At 41.9% G+C, this 23,394-nt stretch overlaps 2 protein-coding genes across 4 annotated transcripts in view; one reads left to right on the top strand and one right to left on the bottom strand.

Moving 5' to 3' along the window:
- The first annotated feature begins 226 nt into the window (after nucleotides 1–226).
- LOC117877142 (NADH-cytochrome b5 reductase 2) lies at nucleotides 227–22,071 on the top strand. 3 transcript variants are annotated; one of them, XR_004645627.1, is made up of 10 exons: nucleotides 227–393; nucleotides 843–989; nucleotides 2,584–2,656; nucleotides 3,833–3,939; nucleotides 7,063–7,192; nucleotides 10,469–10,552; nucleotides 11,330–11,415; nucleotides 12,143–12,241; nucleotides 12,328–12,427; nucleotides 13,629–13,668. XR_004645627.1 is itself a non-coding variant. In XM_034769953.1 (9 exons), exons 1-9 carry the CDS (start codon nucleotides 379–381, stop codon nucleotides 13,799–13,801), a joined length of 915 nt encoding a protein of 304 aa, XP_034625844.1. In that variant the 5' UTR covers nucleotides 234–378; the 3' UTR covers nucleotides 13,802–14,376. The 3 variants fall into 3 exon arrangements, 1 of the variants encoding a protein (XP_034625844.1); XR_004645626.1 differs by lacking the exon at nucleotides 12,143–12,241 and adding an exon at nucleotides 21,933–22,071 and having other exon boundaries at nucleotides 234–393; nucleotides 13,629–13,872; XM_034769953.1 differs by lacking the exon at nucleotides 12,143–12,241 and having other exon boundaries at nucleotides 234–393; nucleotides 13,629–14,376.
- The window catches only part of PPFIBP2 (PPFIA binding protein 2), a gene marked incomplete in the record, with an annotated part of 211,032 nt that continues 206,063 nt past the window's right edge, over nucleotides 18,426–23,394 (bottom strand). The window contains 1 exon segment of the mRNA XM_034769948.1: nucleotides 18,426–22,879. Within this exon segment, the coding sequence (XP_034625839.1) occupies nucleotides 22,808–22,879 (72 nt within the window).

Raw genomic sequence — 23,394 nt, 5'->3', positions numbered from 1 at the left:
GAGGTGGGAGCGTGCAACAGGGAGTGTGCAGGGGCTGGAGAGACGGGGGGGTTGCACGGGGGCGGAGGGGGAGACTGCAGGGCGGGAGGGTTTTGCACGGGCTGGGTAGAGGGTGCAGGGCGGGAGGGGGTTGCACTGTTGGGGTGTGTGTGTGTGTGTTCAGGGCGGGATTCGGGAGGAGTTTGCACGGGCTGGAGAGAGTGAGCAAGGCTGGAGCGGGTTGCACTGATGGGTGTGTGCAGGGCGGGACTCGGGAGGAGTTTGTACGGGCTGGGCAGAGTGTGCAGGGAACAGGACTCGGGGTTGCACCGGACGGAGCGGGAGTGGACTCGGGACAGTGAGGTGGCCCTGGGGTCGGGAGCGCTGCCTGCCGCAGTCATGGAGCCGAGCGCGGTACGAGGGGCGCAGTGCCCGGCGTGCAGGGCAGGCTGCGCTCTGTGGCACCTGCTCCCACCCCTCTGCAGCCTGCCCCCGGGCTGGGGCTGTTTGAGAAACTCCTGGGAGCGCCGGTCAGCGGGGGGAGCCGCGTTAGAGCGCAAAGGAGCGTTGGGGGGGGGGGGGGGGCAGTAATGGAGGCTGGGGCTGTGAGGGGGATGCTCAGTTTGTGTGTTTGTCTCTTGTCCGGCACCCGCAGGTTCTCAACATTTCCGAAGCCCCAGATCCTCGCCTCCCCGGGAGCTGCCCACCGCCCCCCGTCCGTCCGAACGATGTGGCCATAATATTAACGTGCCCAGGGCCACTTTCTCTGTGTCCCTTCGAGGCTGAAGCATTTGATGCACTAAAACAATGACTGAGCGAAGGCTGCCTCTGATGTCATTTACAATCTGTTTTCGTTTTTTTAGGACCTGGCCTTGCTGATTGCTGTGGTTGTCATTGCCGCGACAGCCTTGCTGTTAGTTTTCAAGGCTAGGAGATCCCAGAGGAAGAGTGATCCCATTACATTACAGGATCCACACACTAAGTATCCATTGCCATTGATAAAGAAAGAGGTGACCAAAGCCATTTGGTTTGTTCAGAATCCTGCCAAACTGCTCTGTGAAGATCACTTAGATTGTGCAGCCTACACTTTCTAAGGGAGGAAACATGGTCTAATGACCACAACCAGACTGGAGTTAGATCTGTCCTCTTTTCCTGGCTCTGACACTGGTTCACTGTGTGATCTTGAGCAGTTCAATGAGTCTTTGTTTTGTCTGTCCGTATCTGCAAAATGAAGATCCATAATGCTAAGTTATCTCACAGGAGTGTTGTGAAGTTTGCATAATTAGAGATGGACTCAAACACAGATCCCCTCATCTCTGAAATTGGGAGTGGAGGTTTTAAATTTTGAACTTGGAACCAAAGAGTTTCTGTGGTAATAATGGGCTAGCTCAGAACTCTGATATGAACATCCCTGAACTTTGGGATTTCCAATTGTGAGTGTTGTGGTTTGAAGGCATGTCTATACTTAATGTTTGTAAAATGTTTTGAGGTCCTTGGATAGAAAGTAAAAAAGATTATTTTTTAGTATTAAACAACCCCTTTAAAGTATCTCCATGGGTGTTCCAATACAATTTTATCATCACCCTTGGTAATAAACTTTTTATATGGCATCCGGATCTTGTATCTTCCCTGTTCCTTGAGTGGGTTTACTTAAGACAGGATTCTCTGTCATTAAGTATTTAAAGTATTTGGGGAACATCTCATATTCATAGCTGCTACTGGAAATGTCTTGGAATATTTTTCTAGATGTTGCATAAATTTGGTTCCTAAAACATAATGCAAAAATTAGTGTTTACTTTAATTACCCCTTCAAAAGAATAAGTAATTGGATTTGTTTCTTTGGATGCACAGTTCTTAATCCAGAGGCATATCTTTCTTTTAATACACTGAGGCCTGGTCTATACTACCCGCCTGAATCGGCGGGTAGAAATCGACCTCTCGGGGATCGATTTATCGCGTCCCGTCGGGACGCGACAATCGATCCCCGAATCGGCGCTCTAACTCCACCAGCGGAGGTGGTAGTAAGCGCCGCCGACAAAAAGCGGCAGAAGTCGATTTTGCCGCCGTCCTCACAACGGGGTAAGTCGGCTGTAATACGTCGAATTCAGCTACGCTATTCACGTAGCTGAATTTGCGTATCTTAAATCGACTCCCCGCTGTAGTGTAGATGTACCCTTAGAATTTGCATTGGTGGGAAGTAGGAGTTACACATTTACATTAAGGAAGGCATGCCAGTTCTGTCATAGATCAGGAAACGTCAGAGGTACAATGAGCATGCATGTTGATTAGAGAAAATCTAAAGATTTTTGTTGTAAGACTGAAGTTGTCACAATGTCCTTAATCAGGAAAAATTGCCTTCCTGTTGGCTTCGGGGGAGGGGAGCGGACTTCAAGATTTGGCCCTTCATAACCAGGCTTAGAAAAAGATGAACTGTTAGACTTCCCTGTCAAAACTGTTTACGACTTGCTGCTTGGATTTTGGCTTGCATTGTAATGAACAGTAGTTTCACCAAAGAATATTGTGCTGTTTTCCAAATTCAGAGGGATACTGTACTGTCTTGTTAATACCATGTTGTTTATTCTCCATCTCTTTGCTTTCCGTCAGGAGATCAGCCACGATACCAAGAAATTCAGGTTTGGGCTTCCGTCGCCGGATCATATATTAGGGCTACCTATAGGTAAATACTGAAATTCTTTCCTGGGATGATTTTTATTTGTAAATTTAGGATTTTGCCCTGAGGTGTGTTTTTTTTTTTTTTTTTAAGCGTAGTGAATTTGGGGCTCAGGAAGGTGAGGTATTAAAAACTCCATCTAGAGGCATCCATGGTACTGCATTGTTGGACAAGCTCTCTCTCTTGTATAATACCATGCTACAAGAACCGTAGATTAGTACTGGCAAACAGGAAAAGGAACGGAGGCCGTGTGGCTATCTATTAGGCTGGGAGCAGCAGCAAAAGCCAAATTACTGTTCTTTCATTTTTTCATAAATCCCAAATATAGGGTGACTCATGTATTAAACCGAGCCCCTTCACAAATATACATTTGTAGGACTTTCTCCTATACCTGTAGGTTATATGTGAAGACACATGGGTAGAGTCTGCAGCATCTTGTTCTAACCATGGGCCCAGCCACTAGACCAGAGAAAAGGAGATGTGACACTAGGAATAGTTTGATAAAATTGTATCCCCTCTACTGTCTAAACTGCAACAAAGCAAAAATCTTCTGTCCAGTAGAAATAGTGACTGTTATCTATATTAGTTTTTCAATAATAGGGATCTAGAATTGTAGATTTACACATGGTATTGCTTTATTGGCATGAATTGGGAAGAGCCACAATGGGCAAAGTGTTTTTTCAATATCTGAGGTGGCCCTGGAAGAAATGGGTTAGGGTCTGTGTACTGGTAATGTCAAGATGTACAAAACAGATGGACAAAATAGCCCACATGACATAGTTCAGCAATTTATTTCATGGTTGTAAAAGGAATTTATGCGATTGCATAAATTTATCCATCATAACATATGGTGTGTGTATGTATGTATGTATTGCATACTTCTGATGGTGTTACGATAACCATGGATTTTGTAAATATACATATTGAACGATATAGAATATATTCTCAACAATAGCATTTATTTGATTAGACTTAAATGTAGTGAAGAATGTTTCTAGGGTTGTATGAGTAGATGAGACATAAGTTCTGTATGCCAACAGGATTTGCCTATCGTGGTTAGCGTCTAATGTTTTTATTGGAGTTATTGTATATATTTAGATTCCTTATTTCCCACTCCATCCTTTTTGTTTTCTCTTCCCCAGTCCTGAAAGTGATAATTAGATTGTAACTCTTTCTCCCTAGGCCAGCATGTTTACCTCTCTTCCAAAATCAATGGTAATCTTGTCATCCGGGCCTACACTCCAGTTTCCAGTGATGAAGTAAAAGGTTATGTTGACTTAATTATAAAGGTAAATATTAGCTGCCTTAATGTAGACAAATAATTTAATCTAACTGGACATGTTCACTATCCAAGTGTAGAAGGCAATGCTTGCCTTAGGAAGGAGAGGATTGGATTTCAGTGACATTTAAAGTGATGCTGTCAAACACTGTAGTTTATGCCCAAAATTTGACCTTTCTTAAAATACGGTGATTTGATGGCAAAAGTCCTCCAGGTTAGTATTTATTTTAAAGTGTATTTAGTGAGCCTGGAAGGTGCTGGGTATTAGACATTGAGAGTGAAGCCTATTTATCTGTTGAATAGGTACAGCGGGGGACACTGCATATTTCTCCCTACAGCTCCCTACCAATGCCTGTCCTTTGAGAGGGATGTCTTTTTGGTGCCTCATTCTTTAGGGATGAGAGGATGATTGATACAAGGCTGCCAATTGTGATAGCAGTTTTTATGATGTGACACCTGGCTGTTAGGAATTTGAAACACCAGCTTATTCCACAATGTCCTTTAAATGATATAAATCTCGCTAGTAAATCTGCCATCACAACTCTGAGAGCGAGAAGAAAACAATAGTCACTATTTCAGCACGGTATCCAATAAAATGGAGTCAGGAGCTCTTCTCTGCTACTTCTTCAGCAATGATTAACTAAGGACTGTTCTTCCTAAAACTATGCTGCTGCCATTGATAGGGTTTACATGTAAGTAGAAAATAAGTGACAAGGTGCTTGCTAACTTCAGCTTCACTAGAGAAATTCCACCACACTTCTCTAAGATTGGAAGTTGTTCTAGTAAGATTATTATTTGGAGAATGCCATAAGTGCAGAGTGCTCTACAAAATGCATAGAAAGACAAAAGGCCTGGTTGAGCTCTCACACTGGGATAAATTAAAGTCAGTAGTTACACTAGTGTAAAATCCGTGTGAAATCAGAATCCGGCGAAGGTTGCCTTCTCCAAAAGCTCAGATGGATAATCAATATGGGGCCACAGTTCAGCTGCTTTAAGGCTGGGGACCTAATCTCGGAACTGGAAAACTTTGGAAATTAAAAAAAAATTCATGGGATAGGAAAACTGTCTTCAGCCCATCTCTGTTTATCATAGGAAGGCTTCAAAAAGAGGTGGGTTTAAAGGAGACATTTGGAGGAGGAGAGGGAGCATTTGGTTGCTGAAACTGTGGGCTGTGCAGAGGGTAGAATAAAATAAGGTTTGAAGCTAGGATGGGGAGGAGACAGGTGCAGAAGGTTATTAAATGAAATGAGAGCAGAGATGGAGGCTGGGGAAATGATGTGCAGGGCCATGAGAATGAATGAGGAGCCTGAATTTAATGAAGAAGGAGAGAGGAAGCCCTTGAGAGGATTCTAGGTGCAGCAGGAGTGGAAGAAGAAAAGCTAGTCGGCATCTACTCCTGGCATGAGCACAAGGCCCTCGTTTTCCACAATGAGATTCTTGTACAGAGTTCAGCTTTAAAAATGTGCTGGAATTGATTGTTGTTAGACAGGGTGGGTGGAGAAGTAGATAGCCTTGCTTTGCTCTTACATTGTGGAGAAGTATGTTACAGCCTGCACTTCTATAACACACTCTTTAAGAATCTGCCTTGCACATTCCCCAAACCATCTATGGTAATGCAGCAATCTTAGATTGTTTTCTCCTTTATTTCCTTTGTGATTATAGAATCATAGAATATCAGAGTTGGAAGGGACCTCAAGAGGTCATCTAGTCCAACCCCCTGCTCAAAGCAGGACCAATTCCCAGCTAAATCATCCCAGCCAGGGCTTTGTCAAGCCGGGCCTTAAAAACCTCCAAGGAAGGAGACTCCACCACCTCCCTAGATAACGCATTCCAGTGTTTCACTACCCTCCTAGTGAAATAGTTTTTCCTGATATCCAACCTGGACCTCCCCCACTGCAACTTGAGACCATTGCTCCTTGTTCTGTCATCTGCCACCACTGAGAACAGCCGAGCTCCATCCTCTTTGGAACCCCCCTTCAGGTAGTTGAAGGCTGCTATCAAATCCCCCCTCATTCTTCTCTTCTGGAGACTAAACAATCCCAGTTCCCTCAGCCTCTCCTCATAAGTCATGTGCTCCAGACCCCTAATCATTTTTGTTGCCCTCCGCTGGACTCTTTCCAATTTTTCCACATCCTTCTTGTAGTGTGGGGCCCAAAACTGGACACAGTATTCCAGATGAGGCCTCACCAATGTCGAATAAAGAGGAACGATCACGTTCCTCGATCTGCTGGCAATGCCCCTACTTATACAGCCCAAAATGCCGTTAGCCTTCTTGGCAACAAGAGCACACTGTTGACTCATATCCAGCTTCTCGTCCACTGTGACCCCTAGGTCACAGGAGGGTGGTGAAACACTGGAATGCTTGCATAATTGAAAAATGGACTTGCAGAGCTTTGCATACATGGTGCAGTGTCATGAAAGAATGTTGCATTTTCTGATTCAATGTTAGAATCCTGGAAGATTTTGAGCAGGAGTATTCATAGGATCCTTTGCTGGAACCTTTCAAGCTAGTGTGGATTGTAGAGTGCACTGTGGTTTGGTCCCTGGACTCCTGAGTTTTTTCTAATCCCCATGCTAATGCTGACTCTGTCTGCCTTTGGGCAATCCACTTTCTCCTTCTGTTTGCTCCTTTGTTTCTGGGTTTCGCTCTTGTTCTGATTCCTCGTGTTGTGAGAATTTGTTAGTGGTTTAACATTTGTAAAGTGTTTTGAAGGTGAAAGGCAATATTTAAGACAATATTCATCGCTGGACTTTATGGTGGAGCCCTTTTGAATGCTGAGACGTAAAAAAGGAGCTCCTGCCATTTTCTGGAGGGAGAGTAGTGATGGAGGTCACTTGAGACTGGTGTTGCAGAGGTAGAGGGATATAGATGCAGTGATTAGAGTCCACATGGACATTCCCATTAGCTACACTGCCTGTTATGGATGGAACAGCAGCAGCTGCATGAAGCAGCATTTTGCTTATTGCACTGTGGTGGTTTCCAGTTACAGTGCACAAACGAATACTGAGAACAAGAGATTTTCTGGGTCTCATTTCAGGTGTCCAGTGTATTATGCAAGATGTTTTTGAAAACACACTATTGCCATCTGATAGCTAAATGGTGAAACACTAACAATTGTTGTGTTTTTTTCAGGTCTACTACAAAAATGTCAATCCCAAATTCCCTGAAGGCGGGAAGATGTCCCAGTACTTAAACAGCATGACTGTTGGGGATACCATTGACTTCAGAGGGCCAAACGGGCTCCTTGTATACAAGGGGACAGGTACTGTGATGTTAAAATGGAGGGAGGGGGAATCTAGTTATTTTCAAAAGCAATTTAAATCTTGAGGGCTTTCCAGATTGGGACACTCATTTCTTTTGAAATGAAATGGCAAGCAGAGCCCCAAAGTTCTCCTCTGGGAGTTCTCGCCCAGTGTTCTTGACTAGCGCCTGTTGTAGTGTGACCATGTGGGGGAATGAGAGCTTTGTACTTGTCTGGGAATGGGATGACTGCGACTGTTCAAACACTTGCCCTCGTGTCAAGGGTAATTAAATCCACTCTTCTCTATTGATACATTCATATTGTTTCGTATCACTGAGAAAAATGTATTTGAAGTAGCTGAGAGTTTTTTAATCTTTGTGCCAGATGCTCAGGCTGCAAATCTTAAAGTGCTCCTCTGGGAAGCACATCCTTCCCGCTCTGTACCTCCCTGGCGGCAAGCCAGCTTGCCCTGTTTTAAAACAAGCTTGTCTTGGACAAGGATCTTTCGGAGTGAGAGGGACTGATGTGTTGAGGGACTCTCACATAAGATGGTTGTAAAAGAGTACAAGGGATTTTGCCCTGATCTTGATTGACTGGGACTGTACACCTAAAACTTCCATATATTTCAGTGGCAGCTCTAGGTGCTTGGCACTTCTCAGGATCAGGCCCTTTATTCCTAATAAAGTACAAATGAGTCTTATTTTTTGGATGGACTCAATGAGCCACATAAGTTACAAATTCACACTTTTCTGTTGCACTTTGATTGCTATAGACAACAGCAACTCTGCAGCATTGGTTACAAATCTGTTAAATTATTATCAGTGTGCGCATTTGTAAAGTGTTCATCATGAGGCTTTCTGTTTGACTCTTGGAGATATGTGGCATCTGAATTGAGTTACAAGCTGTGTCTTATTTTTTTGATTACCCCAAAGCAGCGGTATCCACTGGTGTACAAAAGAAGTTATGTAGCTTTTTTTGACCCCTGGATACTAGGGGTCAAGGTCACATGGCCTTTAGGTCAATGCCAAGGGTTTAATTGGATTCTTGTTAGCTATATAGGTATCTAGAGATGAATAAATTACTATAATAAAAAGGGCCTGATCTGAGTGTGCAGAACACTAATATATTTAATTGCTGTATTCGTTGCAGGGTCTTATGGCTCAAAGCTCTTGATCTGTTAATGTTTTAGTGCAAGTCTGTTGAACACTAACATTATAAAAGGCCAGATCCTCAGCTTTTCTCCCATGCTGCAAAGGGATCATAAAGATGACTTAATTAGCCTCCTGAGGATTTCCTCAGGGGAAATCCCTGGGTGACAGTTGCTGCTATTCCCAGCTCTCAGTGTAGGGTGTGTGGCCACTGTGCTTCAGGAGTCCACAGCTGCAGGATGACCTTTTGGTGCATCTAGGTGCAATTGTTCAGAGGAGCCTCAAGGCTATTCTAAATTATGCTTATGGCTAAACTAGTCCTTGTCCAGCAGTGAGATTGGAGACTACAAAGGGGGCATAAAGCCACTTTTACCATTTCCACCTTGGCCTGAGCTGAGCACAGCTTGGCCGGATCTGAAGATCTGTCCCTGTGTATCAGGTTGCCAACTCCAACAATTGGACTTCCACAGCAGTTGTATCCCTTAAGAACATAAGGACAAAAACAGCCATACTGGGTCAGACCAAAGATCCATCTAGCCCAGTCTCCTTTCTTCTGCCAGTGGCCAATGCTAGGTACTTCAGAGGGACTGAATAGAGCAGGCAATCAGAGTGATCCATCCCCATGTTGTCCACTCGCAGCTTCTGGCAGTCAAAGGCTAGGGACACCCAAAGCATGGAGTTGTATCCCTGACAATTGTTGTTAATAGCCATTGGTGGACCTATTCTCCATGAACTCACCTTATTATTTTTTGAGCTCCATTATAGTTTTGGCCTTCAACTTTGCCTATCCCCTGGCAATGAGTTCTACAGGTTGACTGTGTGTTGAGTGAAGAAGTACTTCCTTATGTTTGTTTTAAACCTGCTGCCTATTAATTTCATTGGGTGACCCTTGGTTCCTGTGTCACGTGAAGGAATAAATAATACTTCCTTATTCTCTTTCTCCATATTGTTCATCATATCCCCCCTTAGTTGTCTCCTTTCCAAGCTTAAAAGTCCCAATCTTTTTAATCTATCCTCATATGGAAGCTGTCATTTACCCTTAATCATTTTTGTTGCCTTTCTCTATACCTTTTCCAATTCTATTTTTTTGAGATGGGGTGACCAGAACTGCAAGCAGGATTCAAGGTGTGGGCATATAATGGATTTATATAGTGGTATTATATGTTCTGTCTTATCTGTCCCTTTTCTAATGGTTCCTAACATTGTTCACTTTTTTCACTGCTGTTGCACATTGAACATTTTCAGAGAACTATCCACAATAGCAACAGCTAATTTAGATCCCATCATTTTGTATGTTGAGTTGGGATTATGTTTTCCCATGTGCATTATTTTTCATTTATCAACATTGAATTTCATCTGCCATTTTGTTGCCCAGTCACCCAGTTTTGTGAGATCCCTTTTTAACTTTTTGCAGTCTGCTTTAGACTTAACTATCTTGAGTAATTTTGTATTGTCAGCAAATTTTGCCACCTTGCTGTTTACCCCTTTGTCCAAATCATTTATGAATATATTGAATAGGACTGGTCTCCAAATGTATCCCTGGGGGACACCATTATTTACCTTTCTCCATTCTGAAAACTAACCATTTATTCCCCCTTTGTTTTCTGTCTTTTGTCTTTCTTTTATCCCATGACTGCTTACTTTGCTTAAGAGACTTTGAGGCGGATTTTCTGAAACTCTAAGTACACTATATCCACTGGATCAACCTTGTTCTCATGTTTGTTGATCCTCTCAAAGAATTTTGATAGACTTGTGAGGAATGATTTCTCTTTACAAAAGTTGTGTTGACTCTTCCCCAACAAACTGTGTTCATCTGTGTTTCTGATAATTCTGTTCTTTGCTACAGTTTCAATCAATTTGCCAGGTACTGAACTTAGGCTTACTGGCCTGTAATTGTCATGATTGCCTCCAGAGCCTTTTTAAAAAAATTGGTGTCACATTAGCTATCCACGAGGCATTTGGTACAGAAACCGATTTAAGTGATCGGGTACATACCACAGTTAGTAGTTTCGCAGTTTCATATTTGAGTTCCCTTAGAACTCTTGGTTGAATGCCATCTGGGGTCCTGGTGACTTATTACTGTTTAATTTATAAGTTTGTTCTATTATACTTTATTCAATTACCTGTAAGTTTTGAATTTTTCTTCCAGGTAACTTTGTTATCAAGCCTGACAAGAAGTCTGAAGCACACAGAAAGTTTGTAAAGCATCTTGGGATGATAGCTGGAGGAACAGGTGAAACTGTTATGCTGAGGGTAGGAACCTCGTGAGAGAGCAAATAGAGGTTTAGAGGGTTGTGATGATTATTTAGACATTTTCTGTTTAATTTATTTTGTGACTAAAGGTTCTCTCTCCATTATCAATTGAATCTGTTGCCTAATAGTGCTTTCTTTGATATGTGGATGTAATATTTTAACATTCCATTTGATTAAAATGAACATATTATTTTAAAGTGTTCATCTATGTATTTATGTACTGAACATTGTGGATTTCCTCTTTATACTAAGATATTCAGGGCAGGGACTGTTTTCTCCTGTTTTTACAGTCCCTGGACAATAGGCTCCTGATTCTGATAGCAGATGTGGGATATTGCCACAGTATTAATAATCATAACAATACAGAGAAAGAGAGATCTGGTCTGAGCTCACATGAGTTCTGTCCTGGTTCTTAAACTGATTTATCATGTGATCTTGGGCAAGTCACTTAACCTCTGAGTCTGACTTAGCCTCTGTACAATGAGGTTATAATATTTACTTTATCTATCCTACCAGAGTGTTTATTATTTAATGTTAGTAAAGCACTAGGTAAAGTGTTACTTTGTGGCTTTTTTGAGTAAAAAGAAGAAACTTTACACCTGACATGGATCAGAAATTGGGATATTATGGGCCTGATCTTGTGGCTTCATGCAGACAAAACTTGCACTGAAATCTGCTTGCCATACTGCTTGATAATGCAGCCTTCGTGTGAGCTAAAAGGAAAAGCTCATCTATAATTGTCTTTTGTTTTGAATAGGAATAACTCCGATGTTGCAGCTGATCCGTCACATCACAAAGGATCCTAATGATAATACAAAATGTTACCTCCTTTTTGCTAATCAGGTAAGTATATTGTGTCACTTGTTTGCCCTCTTTTTTACCCCAGGGACACTATTAGGAGGATTTTGAACTGGTGATACTGTTGTGATATTTAATTCTGAAAAATTACTTCCCTGAATCACAAGATTTTTTTCTTGATCTGTATTATGCATAAGTGCCACACAGTTATGTTAAAGCAAGTGGTCCTAGTCCATTTATTTCACATGCAGAACTCCCTTTGATTATCAAGGCTGCTATGTGATTTGCCATGGTTTATTTAAAAACAATCTATATAAGAAGTTACAGGAGACATTACGGTTTATTGCATCTGCTCTCATACACTGTCCTGAGTTCGGTTTCTTTTGTTCTTAAACCAACAAAAAGGAAAAAAATATCCCTAAGAAATCATATTAGTACAATGTACAAAGAGTTTGTGCATGTAAAACTGTCAGAAGCCCCGAACTCCTGAACTGAAGTTTGTGGGTGAAATCCTAGCTCCATTGATTTCAGGGATGTCAGGATTTCACTCCCTGTTCTTAACTCTCACTGTTACACCTAGGTACTGCCATGTTCGTAATATGCGAAAAAACCCACTGGTGGGGAGACCAAGACTAATCTTTGCAAATGGATTAAAGAGTTTTAATCTTGATTCTGAATTTCTTGGCATTTGGCTGTTTAACTATTTAACACTAGTATCAGCTAGGTTGCTGTTTAAATCTGATTTGTTTTTACTATTAATCTGGATTTACAGTGAAGAAAATTATAAACTACCATATGCTTAAGAAAAATTCAGTTTGTCTACTGACTTGATAAATGAGGAAAACTCTGATTCCTTCCTGCTGAAAATAAAGTAAGTGCCATGTTAGTCCATGTTACTTGTGTGCACTGATATGGTCTGGTGACAAACAATTCCCCCCCCCCCTTTTTTTTAAACAGACTGAAAAAGACATATTACTGAGAGCAGAGCTAGAAGAGGTAGCCAAGAATCACCCTGATCAATTTAAAGTGCGGTATACATTGGACAGACCTCCTCACGGTAAGTTACTGGTGTTTGATTTTCTTCTGCCCTCTTTTCTGTATCCACAAGTTTTTCTTCCTACTAATATTGCTACAATATCCAGCCATCCATTCCTATGGTATCTGAGCACTCCTAGCAAACTTACTAGTATCTGACAACCTTACCAAAGCAGGGAGCTGTTCTGTAAACCTTAGAAAACAGGAACTAATAATTAACTTCCATTGAATGGTGCAACCATTACCTGTGGAGCTTTGGATAGTGAAATGAAATGTTTATCATTATACTAGTAGGGTAAAGTGTCACTTTCTTGGACTTCTCAGCAAAATACACAACTCTGCTGCTTTGTCTAGTCTGTGTCCCTCCCTCCTCATTTCATCAGCAGAATCATGTTACCTTGGCATCGTCTCTGCTTAGTACTTGCTATGGGCACAACAGGCAAACGTACAAGTGCCACTTACAGTAGGTCAGTTTTAAATAGGGTGCAACTGCACAATACAAACACAAAGAATCAGTTGTGGATTTCTATGTAGTACTGTATTGGGAGGGAAAACAAAAAGCTAGAGCTTGAACTCTACTGTATCTAGCTCACAAAACAGTGAGCCAAATTAATGGCTGGTGTAAGTGATCACAGCTATGTTGATTTTAAATATTTGACTTCAATGCAGTCAGACCTAGGCTATGTCTACACTTAAAGCAGCATGGGTAGATGGTGAAGCATTACTTAAGCGAGTAAAGATATGCCAGAACCTTAGGGTATATCCCCTACATGGCTTTTTACATGCCCAAGCAGTGCCTCTCATGGCAGTGTCCCACTGGCGGAGCTTTTCCCCAGGGTAGGGGGAGAGGCAGCAGGGAGAATGGCAGCTTCTCACTGGTGGAGCCTTTCCCCGCTGCTTCCCTTCTGCTAGAACCTTTCACTGCCATGAGTAGGTACATGCTGCAGTGCGAAGCAGCCTGCTTTTCACTGCAGCTTATTGCATACTCTTCTTGCTGCTGCTAGACAAGTCTGTACTTAACAAGGGGTGGATGTAGTCCAGGGTTTTGAGCCTACCCTTGTCAAGTGCCTGCTTACAGTAATGTGGTATTAATGCTGATTCTATAGGGATATTTGTCTGTGTGTGTGGTTGGTGTCATGTTGAGGGGCAGGATGGGGACCTTTAGTGTGAATATATGTTTGAATTTGTTGTAAGGTACTAATGGTATTCCTTGTTTGTTTCAGATTGGAAGTATAGCTCTGGCTTCATTACTGCAGACATGATTAAAGCATACCTCCCTCCTCCAGGCAGAGAGACTCTTATTCTGATGTGTGGGCCTCCACCTATGATTCAGTTTGCGTGTCAGCCCAATCTGGAAAAACTTGGTTATCCCAAAGATAACACATTCGCTTATTAACACTGATGCAATGCGGTACATCTCATTCACATGCAGAAATAATCCATTTGCTACAGCACTTTTAGAACAATGTAAGTTGATTGCAATTTTCATAGTCATAATTAAGGGTTTTATTGAACAGCTGAGTAATTTTGTTCTGCCTCTGTTACCTTGAATGTTTTTAATACTGAGAGCTTAAGTAATAGTCTTTAAATATCTTCTATTAAGCAATAAGACATGGAGATGCATATCTGGCTAACTATAATATGGAGAGCGTGTTAATATACAAAGTTAAAGGCCAAATGATTCTAGCTACCCGACATTAAGTTGCCCTGAAATGTTCTGCCTTTTTTGCTATGAGATAAAATTTGTATCCAATGATAGGGGGGTGGGGGGGTCAGTTTATTTTATTAATTATATACTTGGGTATAGCACTGACATTCAGTAGCCTACAATTGTCTTAAATTCTGAACCTATTTCCTAACTTACGCAAGATTTGTGTGACAAGACTCTACATGTAATCCATTAATTACAATGTGAATAAATTAATTTCTTTCCTGTATGAAAGAGGGGATAAAGAATACAGTAACTCCTCACTTAACATTGTAGTTATGTTTCTGAAAAATCCAACTTTAAGTGAAATGTTAAATCCAATTTTCCCATAAGATTTAATGTAAATGCCGGGGGTTATGTTCTAAGGAAATTTTTTTGGGGCAGACAAAAGGCATTATATACTGTACAGTACTGTACAGTATACTGTGGGTGGAAGGTGCCCCTCGCTTACCCCACACAGGCACAGCCCTCTGCAGACAATGAGGCAGGCAAGGATGCTCAGAAGCACCTTGCGCAGCAGCAGCTTCCCCCCAGAAGAACAGGCGCCGATTTTGCCGGGGGATGCTCCAGGCCTGCCTCTTCCATCCCCACTCCACTCCACTCCACCTCCTCGCCGGAGCATGCCACGTCCCCACTCCTCCCCCTCCCTCCCAGCACTTCCCTGCTGCCAAACAGCTGTTTGGCCGTGCTTAGGACTTTCTTGGAGGGAGGGGGAGAAGTGGAGACACGGCCCTTCTTCACTCCCTCTCAGAAAGTCCGAAGTAGGAAGCGCTGGGAGGGAGAGGAGGTGGAGAAGAGGAACTTGTACTATGCTCCCTTGTAAAGTCTTTGCTCTTCCATAGAATCCTACAAGCAATGGACAGAGCAGGCACCCAAATGACATTATAAGGAAGCATTGTACAACTTTAAACGAGCATGTTCCCTAATGGAGCAGTGACAAAACTTCGAAACAACGTTAAGCGGGAGGACGTTAAGTGAGGAGTTACTTATTTCTTAGGAGTGTGCTGCCATAAAACAGCAAAATAGATTAAGAAATCTGGTCTGGGAAGAAATTGCAGTAGCTCAGGGACAGTGAAAGTGCATGAAGAAATTCTCATGACTGCTCATACTGTTTTGTTAATCTTCATTTTAGAGTGAAATTTTATCTAAAATTTAATTTCAGGGATTCAATGTTAACCTTCATGCTGAGTCATTGAATGTTATTCAGGTATATATACTCTATCATAAGCTGGTTTATTTATAAGCTGACCCCCCTCCCAACATGGATAAGTAAAAATGGAAAATTTTTATGACCCATTCATAAGCTGACCCTATAATTCAGGGGTTGGCAAACTTTGGCTCCCGGGCCATCAGAATATGCCGCTGGTAGGCCGAGACGGTTTGTTTAACTCGAGCGTCCGCAGGCACGGAGGTAAACCTAAGTAAACAAAGTGTCCCGACATGTCAGCTGCTTACCCTGACGGGCCAGGACAGCAACTGGTGGGGAAATTTTTTAGGGGGGAGAAGCTGGGGGTCAGGGGAGTAACTCCTGTGACAACCCCCCCCCGTAACCCCCCCCCATCCCACCTTAGCTGGAGCGGGCCAGGGAGGATGTCTCTGGCCTGGCTGTAGCGTGCGCCAGCAGGCAGGGCCGGGTGGTGAGGCCGCAGCCTGCCAGCCCTGGAGCTTTAGCTGCTTCAGAGGCTGGGGGGAGAGACTCTGGCCTTGCCTCTTCCCTTCTGGCTCTCCTTGCTCCCTCTGTTGGGGGAGGGGCTGTGTCCCCACCTCTCCCTCTCTATACCTGTTCATAAGCCAACCCCTGTCTCTGATACTTCCCTTTTTTACTAAAAAAATTCAGCTGATCATAGAATATCAGGGTTGGAAGGGACCTCAGGAGATCATCTAGTCCAACCCGCTGCTCAAAGCAGGACCAATCCCCAGACAGATTTTTGCCCCCTCAAGGATTGAACTCACAACCCTGGGTTTAACAGGCCAATGCTCAAACCACTGAGCTATCCCTCCTGTTTGCCAGTACTTAGATTTCTGCTCTACAAAGAGGAAATGATTGACAGTCACTGAAAACTGCATTGCTGCCTTACATTGGACTGAACTTCAATATAAGCATCTATTGTTGTTATATGTACTGTGACTGACTCAGACCAGAAGGGATATAAGAGTAGTGGAAGGCAGGTATCTCAGCCTCAAAATGAGCAGGTCTCTGTTCCCTGGATAGCCAAACAAAGGCTACTCTAGGCCAATCAGGACACCTGATGTCACTTCAACCACTTAAGGTCGTTAAGCTAATGCCAGCACCTGACCTCAGTTAACTGGCAAAGGGTCAGTTAAGGCCATTAGGCTAATGGAGACAGCTGGAACCAATTAAGGTCCTACTCATACTGCTTTAAAAGCTCTCCTTTCCAACTCTCTTGGGAGAAGCCCAGGTGAAAGGAGCTGAAGAGGAGGAATTGCTGAAGCCTGAGGTAAGGGTGAAGCTAGGAAAAGGGGACCATGGGGAAGTGGCCCCACGAATCAAAGCAGTGGTGAAGGGAAAGCTGTCAACAGCTGCTACCATTAGGGTTCCCCCCTTCCCCCCCATGCTCTACAGAGATCCCCTTGAGAGGGGAAGCAGACTTTGGTCCAGGCAGGAGGCCAAACTGTGCCTACTGAGCTCTAAGGAGCAAGAGAGACTGTGGGTATTCCACCTTCCATCCTCCCACACTGGCCTGTGATGAAAGTAGCTCAATAAGCTGTGACCTTTGTCCCTGTACTGAGAAAGGGAGGTCATAGTGAGGGCCTTAGTGAGCTTCTGAGGCCACAGAATCCACCTGGAAGCGCAGGCCCCACCAATCCAGGTCCAGAGCATTGTTACAGTACTTATGAAATACTGTTCTCTCCATGAAGTACATGTGCTGTGAGCAGTTTCAGAAGTTTGCCTCCCCCAAAAGAAAATGTTTTCACCCCTCAGCTCACAGAGAGCCCGGGTCCTTCCACACACAAGATACATGACTCATTCTGTGGACCCTTAATCGTCATTGTTTTTACTATATATCTCTTCACAAACACTTTTCAGTTTGTGACTGTGCATTCACCATCTCAGGGCTGGTTTGTACGGTCTTGTGCCTTAAGCTTAGAAAGTGTGGGGCAGGGATCTGTTTTTAATCTGTCTGACTGGAAAATTGCATTTACCTAGTACCACTTAATGTTTTTAATCAGATGTTTGAGACCAATAAAATTTGCTCTTTATTACCTCACTGATTAAGTCTACTCAGTCCACCATCCCAATAATAGTCATAGCAAACAGAGATCAAAATGCTTCAGGCTTGTAGGCCAGCTGTCTTACAAGTTGCGATGATCCTAGTGCCACTGAGGACTGAGCACTTTTAATACCATTTCATTTTGGAGAGTCATAGTCAGGGCCCTTTGTAAAGTTTTCTTTGCTTATGTTTTTGCCAAATTATTTTCAAGAATGTGTGTTGTTATTGATTCCAGACAACCTGGGCCAATGCTCCTTCGCTGTTATCTTGGCCAGTTGTTTTCAAGCTGGGGTATGCATACTGCTGGGGGTCCACAGAGGTCTTCCAATGGGTACAGCAACTCATCTAAATATTTTAGTTCAGGCTATGTGAAAAGCACTAGCAAAGTCACTACAAACTGAAATTTCAGAGTCAATGACTTGTTGATACTGCTCTATATACTATACCCTGAAGTGTAAGTACAATATTTATATTCCAACTTTATTTATTGTATAATTGTTTCAGTAATAGCGTTCTATGCCACTTTTGTATTTTTATGTCTGTAAGTAGTAGTTTTTAAATGAGGTGACGCTTGGGGGAACATAAGACAAATCAGACTCCCAAAAGGGGTACAGTAGTCTAGAAAGGTTGAGAGCCAGTGGACTAGGCTGTGCAGCTAAGAATCATCATCTTCCCTGGGAAGTGGCAAACATAGAGCTGGCTTTAACTGGTGCACTGTTCACCAGCCTGCACTATGGCTTCCCTCATTCCCTGGCTGCAAGCTGGACTGCAGAGATGAAATCCTGGCCCCACTGATGTCCATGGCAAAACTTCAATAGACTTTTCTGAGGCTAGGATTCTGTCCTAGAGGAGATGTACTTGCAAAGAGAAGCTCTTGGTGTGTCTTCTCTGAAGTGTCTTTTGAACCTGTCAATTTCCCCCTCTTGTCCATTCTACCTCTGTTTATTTTTAGAAAAAAACACTAAGAAATAGAACACTGCATATTTACTCATTGTGATAGCAATTACTTATTAACATTTTAAAACTGTTGTAAGTATTATCATCATTTAGCTTTATAACACTTAAAGGATTCTCACTCATTTTGAGGGTGAAATTTATAACCTTTATGAAATGCAAAAGAATTGACTAAATAGATTTTTACACTTATGTATGACGCTTAGCTGTTATGGAGCATTTTTCCAGCCATAGACTTTTTCTCAAAGTGAGTATGCTCATTGAATAGATACAACAGAATAGAAACAAACACTCAGAGGTTAATAGAAATACCCAAGCATTCAGCAAGTCACTGGCAGAAATGGGAATAGAACCCAGGTATTCTGACTTCATCAGTATTCTAGCCACATTGCCTCTCTGGGTGGAGATGTATTTTATATAAAATCCCTACCCAGTACTCTGGGCATGGTACAAGTACCCTGTACTTCAAGACAGGGTACTCTCATTAACTGTTGAAGAGCAAATGGGGGTGAATGAATAAACTTTAAAATTCCCCAAAGACCAGCTGCCCAGGCATATCTAAAATGTATTACACAGAGTCAACCTGGAATATAGACAAACATACTGCATTTATTCATTACAGTCTGATGCCCCAAAGGTCAGCGTTTGTATATCAAATAAGATACTCTAGTATTCAAATATAAGTTAACAGAACACTTAAGTCCACAAACCAACACACTGGAACTGGATTTTTAAAAATAATAATACTTACAGTATGGCCTGCTTGAAACATCTCAGGGTGCAAAACTACCCTTCTCTGCTCTGTCAGTGTACACTGAGTCAACATTCATACAAAACAAATAAATTTAATTACACATTCACTGGCAGATTAATCTAAGGTGCACAGAGTACACTAAAATAACCCTGTATTCAAACAAACAGGGAGAATTATCAAAAGTGTTACTTAAAAATCTAACTCTGATCTCTGTTAGAGGTTGGGATTTTCAAAAGTCCTATTCACTTATCAAACAGTTCTGCTGTCTCCATACATTAAAGCTCATTTTGCACAATGGACATAGTGGAAATTAGCTGTTAATTTCTAGCATCATAGAGATTTATACACAAACTTGTTAACTAGTCTTTAGGCGAAGTCAGTTCTATGACCACAGTTCAAGTCTCACTTCCCCACTTGGGTCACACTCTGAAGCTTGTACAGTAAGGGCTAGATTAGGCCATCTTTACTCTGAGTAATATCTTGCTCTTTAACTAGTCCTATTGAATAAGGGCCACCCCTTACTCATTCTGAATAGCACTTAAGTGAAAACAGCCAGACTTTAAGCTCTTTTGAAAGAGGCATGTCTGGCATTGACATACCCTTGAGAAATATTTCCAAACATGGTCTAGCATCATAACACACAAAATAAAACCTCATTGCAACCACAAGGGATGAGATATAACCAGTAACCCACCCTCAGACAGTGTTTAATTCAAGCCCATTATATATATATTCCAAAATAAAATCTCTGTTTCAACACCTAGTCAAGATTGTTTTTGGAATTGCCCAGTACAAAATATCCTGCTGGTACCGTGGTAGTGAATGTGTATGTGGGGAGTCAACATTGTAGCCCCACTCCTGGGGGACCCCTGTTGAGGCCCATACAGCCCTGTCAGTCTATCTGGCTGACAGCTGAAGAGCAACCTTAAGGTAGAAGGGTTGTTAGGCAGCATTACATGGAAGGAGGCCTTGCAGGCATAACATCTAGCTTTTACGTGCAGCAAGCAGGACTGCCAGGTACCTCCAGCTCCAGGGGCAGCCCTCACTGGTTTGGTATGTCTGCACTGGAGCTGGTAGGTATAACTTCCAGTTTGAGGAGACCATACCAAGATGGGAGGGGTTGAGGTTTGGAGAACAGGATTAGAATTCAAAAGGATATTGACAACCTGAAGAAATGGTTTGAAATAAGATGAAATGTAATAAGTGCAAAGTACTACTCTTAGGCAGGAATAATCAGTTGCACAAAAACAAAATGGAAAAGGACTTGCTACAAAGGACTGCTGCAGAAAAGGATCTGGGGGTTTATAGTGGATCACTAGCTGTGGGTCAACAATATAATACTGTTTCAAAAAAGCAAACGATTCTGGGATGTATTAGCTGGAGTCTCATAAGCAAGACAGGAGATTCCTTCTTCTCTACTTAGCACTGGAGTATTGTGTCCAGTTCTGGATACAGGGTACTACACTCCAGGAAAGATTGGAGAAAGTCCAGAGGAGAGTAACAAAAGCAATTAAAGGTCTAGGAAACATGACCTAAGAGGAAAGATTGAAAAAAACCAGGAGAAGACTGATGAGGAACATAAGTCTTCAAATACATAAAAAGTTGTTAAATTGTTCTCCTTAACCACTGAGGACACGTCAAGAAGCAATGGGCTTAACTGAAACAAAGGAGATTTAGGTTAGACATGAGAAACTTCCTAACTGTAAGGTTGTGTAAGAATAGGAACAAAGTATCTGGGGAAGTTGTGGAATCTGTCTAAGCTGTTCTTAAAAACCTCCAATGACAAACACCTGTGAGGGATGGTATTTAGTCCTGCCCCAGTACAGTGGACTGGACTAGATGACCTCTCAAGTGTCTTTCCAGTCCTATATTTTTGTGATTCTATACCTGGATGATAATCAGGTCTCCAGAAATGAACTGCACCACTACGTTTATGTCCTATTGGAGATGATAAAACATTCATAATTTGCCCTTCCTTAGATCCATATGCAAGGGAGAGTCAATCTCTCGTTATATTTCATCATTTAATTTCCTTTGGAGCAGAACACTTCTGGATTCATTGCAACACATCCTGAGATATGTAGCTCAAGTTTCTCTGTCAGCTATGCTAGCACGATGCCACTAAAATCTGTGGAGCTGCAGAGCTGATGTGGCCAATCTATACTCAGCAATAAGCTATACTAACACCAGGTAATGGCAGCAGCACTACCTAGCATTTCCTAACTAGCGACCCTTTGAATGTCACACTGGCTAGAGTTGTTTGCTACAGTTACATTAGGATAGTGCTCTACATAAGCACATATAGGAGGCTGGAATGAAGAGCGAACAGTTAAGGGAAAAGTGTAACTGCAGTAACTGTCTTTTTTTTAAAAAAGAAAATTTTCACATGCAAATATTACAACTTGTTTCTAACCACATCTCAGTCATGCCAGTATGTGGAATCTATATATATATTTACATTGCTTATAGTATGCTGAATGCAATTCAGGAAGCAAAGTCTTAGAGCAAAGGGGTTGGAGTTTATCACTTCCTCATGGTTTTCTAACCATCTGTGCTAAGTTTCACACTACATGTTAAACTGTGCTTTATAGCTCTAGTCATTTTGACTCAAAATTCAGCGGCGCTTACTCCAGTTGTACAAGGAACTTTCATCAGTCATAAGGCAAACCATGTACTGGGCTAAAAGTTCTATTGCACTCACCTTGAGGTATCTGTAGCGAGGGTGGTATGCACTATTTTGGTATTTTAAATGTGCATTTTAAGTTAAATGAATTTTCTGCCTGTTCCACAACCACTAACACACAAAGTGCTTGTTTGAAGTCATGTGTTAGTCATTTTCTAAGAAAAGCCAACTTTTAGGTCTCTGTTTCCTTTGCAGTCTCAAACTGAAGATGGGATTGTGGGATTTCCTGCTGTGAGCAAATTTCTCATTGCAGAGAGAGCATAGTAAGGATCTGCATGCTCTCTGTTGGCCTGTCTAAGAACACACCCACCTGCTAGGGCTTCAAGAAGGGGGAAAGGTGATCTGTCCTTTCTCTTCATCCCAATGATATAATCAGGATAGAGAAAGCAGAGACAAGGAGACGTGCAGAGGAAGGAAGAAAGAATGAGGGATGAAGTCTCTTCCTCTTTTTAGGGAGTCTCAAAATCCTAAAGCCAATTCTATCTCTAAATCAGACCAGCTTTTTCAGCAATGGTTCACTGAACAACTGTCTGCACCAGTGTCTGTCAGATCCCAAGATAGCATCTGCTGCACCATGAATCATATGGCATGATAAAAAGTCACTGGAATTGTCAAAGTATCATCCTCGTCACTATCATTTAATATGAAGAGGACCCTTATTCTGTGACAGAGGCATATTCTACTTATGTTATCGCTACATTGCAAGTTAATTATAAAAGTACAAAATTATAAAACAGATAATTTAGCAGGTAACAGTGCATAAATCCACTGTACAAAGTCATCCTAAATCTGTAAAGAAATCTTTTACTAGTCTTAATCATTTTCCAATTTACCCTCTCTGGATGATGAGGAATAATTTTGCATAGCTTTTCTTAATGCCCATGTAAAAATACCTAACACAGAGCACAGGGGTATTTTTATGTGTAAGGTGTTGCTGCATAAACCTCATATATATTTTACACTTCTCAGTGGCAGAAACGCCTAAGCTATTTTCTGCATATAGCACCCAGCTTTCATCAGCCAGCTCTCTGGATACATGTGAGGTATAGCAATGTTCTTGGTCATGTTCATCATCTCCAGTCTTCAAAGGTAGGTGTTAAAAATCTGCTGTCATTCAGCATTTCATCTTGGCTTAGCATATCCTGAAAGTAAACCGTATGAAGACAAGTCAGAAGTATGTTCAGTTAGATGTGTATAGCAATGGCAAAGCAATCCAACTGTAATTAGATCTGATTCATTACAGCAGGAATTTACCATCTTGATGTAGCTGATCTGATGATATAAATATTTAAGGAATTACAGGTCACCTGATTATATGTAACACAGTGGGATGATCAGCATCAATGAATCTCACAGATGGGTGACATAGTGAATAAATACTTTCACATTACATGATCATAAATCAGCTGCACCAATGCAGCCATTAATTGTACACATTATGTGATCTATGTATTGGATACAGAATCAAATCCATACTGCTTCAGTCAAGTGAACTCTAAGGGAGCAGGGACAGCAATTACTTGCAAAATGTTGGAGTTACTTACTTTCAATTGGTTTTTATCAGATATAGACACTAATTTTACTGTGGGCAAAGGTCACCCCTTTTCAGAGGGTGAGCAGAATCAGTGGAGACTATGCACCACTTAAGTTCAATTTA

The sequence above is a fragment of the Trachemys scripta genome, chromosome 4, assembly GCF_013100865.1.
Source record: "Trachemys scripta elegans isolate TJP31775 chromosome 4, CAS_Tse_1.0, whole genome shotgun sequence".
Lineage (NCBI taxonomy): Eukaryota > Metazoa > Chordata > Testudines > Emydidae > Trachemys > Trachemys scripta.
Note: the sequence above shows the minus strand (reverse complement) of the source record. Positions and strands in the feature narration are given on the sequence as shown.

What these genes read in the sequence shown, in the direction of transcription:
- LOC117877142 (XM_034769953.1), top strand. An exon ending in TATATTAGGGCTACCTATAG is followed by an intron (nt 2,657 to 3,832) that starts GTAAATACTGAA and finishes CTTTCTCCCTAG; the next exon opens with GCCAGCATGTTTACCTCTCT. An exon ending in ATTGGACAGACCTCCTCACG is followed by an intron (nt 12,428 to 13,628) that starts GTAAGTTACTGG and finishes TGTTTGTTTCAG; the next exon opens with ATTGGAAGTATAGCTCTGGC.